Below are 7096 nucleotides of genomic sequence, written 5' to 3'. Positions count from 1 at the left end.
TAGTTGCCAAGTTGCGTCTGACTCTGCCACCCCATTGACTGTAGCCTGACGGGCTCCTCTGTCCGTGAGATTTCCCAGGCAAGATACCTGGACTGGGTTGCCCTTTCCGCCTCCAGGGGATCTTCCCAACCCAAGGATCAAACCCATGTGATTCTTTACCACTGAGCCACCAGGGAACCCAGACTTTTAGTTTCAGTATAACATGATTTTAAACACTTAAAAGAAGTCAATGATTATCAGTAACATTTTCATTTGCCAAGTGATTTTATCTCTATGAATAACACCTTCAAAAGATGTGTAGGTGCTAATATAATGTTTTATTGACCAGTTCTGTGCAGTCACTGACTCTATTTTAAAATTGAGAAAACCCATCCCCAGTAATGAGTATGATGACTATTAAGTCTTGAATGGTTTTGGTCTCAGAGTAGAAGAAAATAGTTTACCACCTTAGAAAGAAATGACAGTTTCAGAAACAACAGAGGAAAATGCATTTTAGAAAATGGAAAGCATAATGAATGGGTGACCGTGTAACCAGGAAATCCTACCAAATCATCCGAGGAGGAGACACCACGGACCCCTTCTGGCTTAGAGTTTCAGTTGAGTGGTTTTCATCTCCAGATGTAGATGGTGAGGCTGCGTTTCTGCCACTGCATAGTGGCCGGAAGCCAGGGGAGCCTGGGTCCCGCAGGCAGCCCAGTTCAGCAGACACCCTCCCAGTAGGAGAGAAAATCCAGCAAACCAGCCGATAAAGAGGGCCTCTCCAAACTCCCACCTGGGCACAATCTCGGGGATGCGCTCGTCCCAGAACTCCTGCACTGTCACGTGGGCCACCCAAGAGACGGGAACGAGGGCTGTGACGCCTGCTGTCCAGAACAGAATTCCTCCCAGGATCAACAGCCGCTTCTTGACGTCCCGCTGTGTCTCTCCAATCCTCAAGCAGTCCAGGCCGAAGCCCGACACCAGCAGGCCCAGGAGCCCCAGCCCATTCGAGAGGAACATTAAAACTCTGGAGATCCTGAGCTCAGCAGGCAAACCCAGGAAAGACTCAAAGTCTTTGCACTGCAGCCCTACTTCCTCCTGGACGACACAGGCTTGCCAGAGCCCCATGGTCCAGTTTTCCATTTCATTTAAATCCAGGTTGAAATTCTTCCATTGCGGCAGGTAGTTTGTAAGACAGGATAAAACCCATCCCAGCAAGGATAATGAAATTCCACCTAATTGTGCCACTGCTCTAAACACTAAGGCCATCGTAAAATCCTGCTACCTTAGCCAGGCTCACCCCTGTCTTTCAGTGGCTGTGAGAAGAAGTGTGACCCTTGTATTAATATTATCACTTGCAGAGCTCAAAACGATTTTTTCATTGTGTATATAGGAGGATTCTTGCCAGAGTTGCTATTGTTCGATTCTGTGTTGAATAGATTTCAGAAAAAGGATAGGGAAATAATTCTGCAAACCAGTCATGCCAAGGTGTGGCCAAGATCAAGTTCACGTCCTATGGACTGCATTTCAGTTTGTCCCCAAAATAACATGAACTGGTAATAATCCTCTCATTGTGAATGTATAAATGGTTCTCATGCTGTTCCCAAACTTTCTGATAAGTCAAAGAATTAAGAAGTCTCCAGGCAAAATGTTTAATTGACAGTTTGGTTCAATGCCTGCTGCTTTTTATCTAATTGCACCTGTCAGACTTCATTCTTTTCCGAGCTCTCATATTTCAGTACACCTGCTGTGGTGTTATCAGCTTTAAAAATAGGTTCAACACTAGTATTTCTTAACCAAATCAAACACAGAAATTTCTTCTGTAGGCTTTAAATCAGACTTTTGTTTTTTAATTTCTTAGGCTACATATACCCCATAACATATCAAGCCATTCTGAACTAAGTCTCAGGTCTGTTTAACCCCAGTGCCTTCCTGACAGGTACACTCATGTGGGCATAAACACTTGCTATTTTTTGTTTGTTTCTTTTCCTGAATAATTATGCAGCAGGAAAGTTCAGCAGTAATACTGTGTAGGTTAGAATCCACGTCCATTTCGGTTCATCCCCATGCTTATAACTTTTAATCGAACAAAGGAATGTTTTTATTACAGCCGATGAGCTGAAGAGCAAGCAAAATATTTTTGAAATTGTTTTTTTAAAGTCTGAAGCTTTTGAGGGAAGAGACAAGAGAAGAGATTGGGTGGTATTTTAAATCTCAAGAGTATCACAATGTACTGAAAACCTTCAGCCTCATAAAATCCTGCATAGCAGGGTTCCTAGTAATTTCCTGAACACAAACCAGCTCTGTTCAAAAAAGACCAAGTCATTGTTGTGGAAATGGTACTTTGGAGAGGCTTAGCATGTGGTTTTGCTAGTACAGAATGCTTAAAGGATTTCAAATTGTTAGTTTTTTTTTTTTTTTTTTTCCCTTGAGGAAACAGGTTATCAGTTTCAGCTACCAACAAAACCAAAAACAATTTCTAATACCAAATTAACACATTACGCTTAATGCTGACTCTCTTGGACAATCATCACTACCTTTCGATTGAAATAACCAGATCAATGAAATTTCTTTTGTTCATACCTATGTAATGCTTACCACAACAATTTTCTTTTAGATATAAGATTGGCCTCTTTCTTACTTCTCCAGGTTTGGGGAGGACGAGCTATCTAGGATAGAAAAGTCATTGTCTGATGAAAAAATGTGAGCAGCACAGAGTTAGTTACATAAGGAAGACCCCTTTTTCTTGCAGATGCTCCATCCCAGTTGATGAAGGAAGATATACCTCTCTCTTTTCCTCAGTGCCTTATACTGAAGGGTTGGCAGTTCCATTTTCCAGGTATGCACACCGAGTTTGCATTTCTGCCACTGCATAGTGGCCGGAAGCCAGGGGAGCCTGGGTCCCGCAGGCAGCCCAGCTCAGCAGACACCCTCCCAGCAGGAGAGAAAATCCAGCAAACCAGCCGATAAAGAGGGCCTCTCCAAACTCCCACCTGGGCACAATCTCGGGGATGCGCTCGTCCCAGAACTCCTGCACTGTCACGTGGGCCACCCAAGAGACGGGAACGAGGGCTGTGACGCCCGCTGTCCAGAACAGAATTCCTCCCAGGATCAACAGCCGCTTCTTGACGTCCCGCTGTGTCTCTCCAATCCTCAAGCAGTCCAGGCCGAAGCCCGACACCAGCAGGCCCAGGAGCCCCAGCCCATTCGAGAGGAACATTAAAACCCTGGAGATCCTGAGCTCAGCAGGCAAACCCAGGAAAGACTCAAAGTCTTTGCACTGCAGCCCTACTTCCTCCTGGACGACACAGGCTTGCCAGAGCCCCATGGTCCAGTTTTCCATGTCATTTAAGTCCAGGTTGAGGTTTTTCCAATGTGGCAAGTAAGTCGTAATAATGGATAAAACCCATCCCAGCAATGAGAGCAAAATCCCAACGAATTGCATTGCTACTCTCAAAACTAAAGCCATTGCAACAGATCTTAGGACCCTCGCCACCCCTATAGAGCTGCCGTCTCGTGATGGGCAGTAGTGTGACAATCTGGCTCAATGCTGCTCAGGGAATATAAGCTTTGGTCGTTAACTCTTTGAGCACTCTGAAATGTGTTTTTGTTCTTCTCGAGTATAGTGTTTCATGTAAAGGACGAAGGGCTCTGTTAAAACTATGAGTTACGCTTTCCGATAAGGATTTGATCTGTTACCTTCCAATTTGCTTGGTACAATTATATCCCCTATGCTTGATGATTATAAGTCTAAGGATGAACAAAGAGGGCTCTATGACCCCTCACCCTAAAATACAACAGAAATCTTTGTGCTTCAATATGGATTAATTAGATTTTAAGTGGTGATAAAAGGCCAGCTCTTTCTACAACAGGACCTCATTGTAATAGCTGAATCTGAGATTTCAGAGATGCAAAACAAGACCTTGTAAAGAAAGGTAGACTGTTTATCTATAATCTTCACTCTTCTCAGGCTTCCTTAACCTACACGAGAGCCTGGCCCACGCTCTTGAGTGTCACAGGGACTCGGTTGGGACTTGGCAGAGAACGTTTCCCTCCGATTCCTTTGAAAGGTGGAGTCGGGTTCACTGGATTAATTAAAATGAAAGGCACCAAGGCCATGCCCAGAGGTACCAACTGAGGAAGGGGGCATCTCTGGATTTCATTCTGAGATTTTCTCCGTCCTTGTTAAGGACCTGAGATAGAACCTGATTTCTTAGTATCCAACAGGTGTTTTTTTTTTGTCCAGAATCAAGCTGTCTTCACTATCATTTAAGCCACAAAGCAGCACCAGGCAAGGAAACTCCTACCAATTCTAAGACAAAACAGCCTCCCTGGGGCTGAGCTCTGAGGCATTGTGTGTGTGTGTGTGTGTGTGTGTGTTTTCTCACTACATTTTAATTTATTAACTGAAGGATAATTGCTTTACAGAATTTCATTGTTTTCTGTCGAACCTCAGCATTAATCAGCCATAGATACACATATATCCCCTCCCTCTTGAAACTCCCTCCCATCTCCCCCCGCATCCCACCCCTCTAGGTTGATACAGAGCCCCTGTTTGAGTTTCCTGATCCATACAGCAAATTCCTGTTGGCTGTCTATGTTACATATGGTAATGTAAGTTTCCATGTTACTCTTGGCATACATCTCACCCTCTCCTCCTCTCTCCCCATGTCCATAAGTCTATTCTCCATGTCTGTTTCTCCATTGCTGCCCTATAAATATATTTTTCAGTACCATTTTTCTAGATACCGTATATATGTGTTAAAATACAGTATTTATCTTTCTCTTTCTGACTCACTTCACTCTGTATAATAGATTCTAGGTTCATCCACTTCATTAGAACTGACTCAAATATGTTATGGCTCAGTAATATTCCATTGTGTATATGTACCACAACTTCTTTATCCATTCATCTGTCAGTGGACATCTAGGTTGCTTCCATGTTCTAGCTATTACAAACGGTGCTGCAATGAACAATGGGATACATGTATCTTTTTCAATTTTGGTTTCCTCAGGGTATATGCCTAGGAGTGGGATTACTGGGTCATATGGTGGCTTTATTCCTAGTTTTTTAAGGAATCTCCATACAGTCTTCCATAGTGGCTGTATCAGTTTACATTCCCACCAACAGTGCAAGAGCATTCTCTTTTCTCCACACCCTCTCCAGCATTTATTGTTTGTACACTTTATAATGATGGCCATTTTGACTGGTGTGAGGTGCTATCTCATTGTAGTTTTAATTTGCATTTCTCTAATAATGAGCAATGTTGAGCATCTTTTCATGTGTTTGTTAGCGATCTGCATGTCTTCTCTTGAGAAATGTCTGTTTAGGTCTTTTTCCCACTTTTTGATTGGGTTGTTTGTTTTTCTGGTATTGGGTTGCATGAGCTGCTTGTATATTTTGGAAATTAATCCTTTGTCTGTTTTTTCATTTGCTATTATTTTCTCCCATTCTGAGAGTTGTATTTTCACCTTGCTTATAGTTTCCTTTGCTGTGCAAAAGCTATTAAGTTTAATCAGGTCACGCTTTTTATTCCTGTTACTCTAGGAAGTGGGTTATAGAGGATCTAGCTTTGATTTATGTCATTGAGTGTTCTGCCTATGTTTTCCTCTAAGAGTTTTATAGTTTCTGGTCTTATATTTGGGTCTTATATTTAGTCCATTTTGAGTTTATCTTTGTGTGTAGTGTTAGGAAGTGTTCTAATTTCATTCTTTTACATGTAGCTCTCCAGTTTTCCCAGCACCATTTATTGAAGAGGCTGTCTTTGCCCCATTTTATATTCTTACCTCCTCTGTCAAAACTAAGGTACCCATAGGTGCATGGGTTTATTTCTGGGCTTTCTATCTTGTTCCATTGGTCTACATTTCTGTTTTTGTGCCAGTACCACACTGTCTTGATGGCTGTAGCTTTGTAGTATAATCTGAAGTCAGAAAGGTCAAATCCTCCAGCCCCATTCTTCTTTCTCAAGACTGTTTTGACTATTTGGGGTCTTTAGTGTTTCCATATGAATTGTGAAATTTTTTGTTCTAGTTCTGTGAAAAATGCCTTTGGTAATTTGATAGGGATTGCATTGAATCTGTAGATTGCATTTGGTAGTTTAGTCTTTTTCATAATATTGATTCTTCCTACCCAGGAACATGGAATATCTCCCCATCTGTTTGTGTCCTCTTTGATTTCTTTCATTAGTGTCTTATAATTTTCTGTGTACAGTTCTTTTTGTCTCCTTAGGTAAGTTTATTCCTAGATATTTAATTCTTTTTGTTGCAAAGGTGAATAGGATTGATTCCTTAATTTCTCTTCCTGATTTTTCATTGTTAATATATAGAAATGTAAGTGATTTCTGTGTATTGATTTTGTATCCTGCAACTTTGCTAAATTCACTGATTAGCTCTAGTAATTTTCTGATACTATATTTAGGGTTTTCTATGTACAGTATCAAGTCATCTGCAAATAGTGAGAGCTTTACTTCTTTTCTGAGCTGGATTCCTTTTATCTCCTTTTCTTCTCTGATTGCTGTAGCTAGGACTTCCAGAACTATGTTGAATAACAGTGGTAAAAATGGACACCCTTGTCTTGTTCCTGATCTTAGGGGGAATGCTTTTAGTCTTTCACCATTGAGAATTATGTTTGCTCTAGGCTTATCATATATGGCCTTTACTATGTTGAGGTAGGTTCCTTCTATGCCCATTTTTTGAAGAGTTTTAATCATAAATGAGTGCTGAGTTTTGTCAAAGGCTTTTTCTGCATCTATTGATATTATCACATGGTTTTTATCTTTCAATCTGTTAATGTGGTGCATCACATTGATTTGCATGTATTGCATCCCTGGAATAAACCCAACTTGATCTCAGTGTATGAGCTTTTTAATGTGTTGTTGAATTCAGTTTGCTAAAATTTTGTTGAGGATTTTTGCATCTGTGTTCATCAATGATATTGACCTATAGTTTTCTTTCTTGTGTGTTGTCTTTGTCTGGTTATGGTATCAGGGTGGTGGTGGCTTTGTAGAATGAATTTGGAAGTGTTCCTTCCTCTGAAATTTTTTGAAAGAGTTTTAAAAGGATAGGCATTAGCTCTTCTCTAAATGTTTGATAGAATTCTCCTGTGAAGCTATCTGGT

At 41.2% G+C, this 7096-nt stretch overlaps 2 protein-coding genes across 2 annotated transcripts; both read right to left on the bottom strand.

The window, feature by feature from the left end:
* Window positions 1-585: 585 nt before the first annotated feature.
* LOC129644392 (claudin-22-like) lies at window positions 586-1248 on the bottom strand. Its single transcript, XM_055570051.1, has one exon. It carries the CDS (start codon window positions 1246-1248, stop codon window positions 586-588), a length of 663 nt encoding a protein of 220 aa, XP_055426026.1.
* Window positions 1249-2508: 1260 nt separating this feature from the next.
* LOC129644648 (putative claudin-24) lies at window positions 2509-3696 on the bottom strand. The gene has a single exon (XM_055570172.1). The coding sequence runs from the start codon at window positions 3446-3448 to the stop codon at window positions 2786-2788; it is 663 nt and encodes a 220-aa protein (XP_055426147.1). The 5' UTR covers window positions 3449-3696; the 3' UTR covers window positions 2509-2785.
* Between the last annotated feature and the right edge of the window lie 3400 nt (window positions 3697-7096).

This window comes from Bubalus kerabau, chromosome 2 (assembly GCF_029407905.1).
Source record: "Bubalus kerabau isolate K-KA32 ecotype Philippines breed swamp buffalo chromosome 2, PCC_UOA_SB_1v2, whole genome shotgun sequence".
NCBI classification, from domain to species: domain Eukaryota; kingdom Metazoa; phylum Chordata; class Mammalia; order Artiodactyla; family Bovidae; genus Bubalus; species Bubalus kerabau.
Note: the sequence above shows the minus strand (reverse complement) of the source record. Positions and strands in the feature narration are given on the sequence as shown.

Bases quoted from the DNA above. Each gene is read 5' to 3' on its own strand.
- LOC129644392 (XM_055570051.1), bottom strand. From the start codon at position 1,248: ATGGCCTTAGTGTTTAGAGCAGTGGCACAATTAGGTGGAATTTCATTA.
- LOC129644648 (XM_055570172.1), bottom strand. From the start codon at position 3,448: ATGGCTTTAGTTTTGAGAGTAGCAATGCAATTCGTTGGGATTTTGCTC.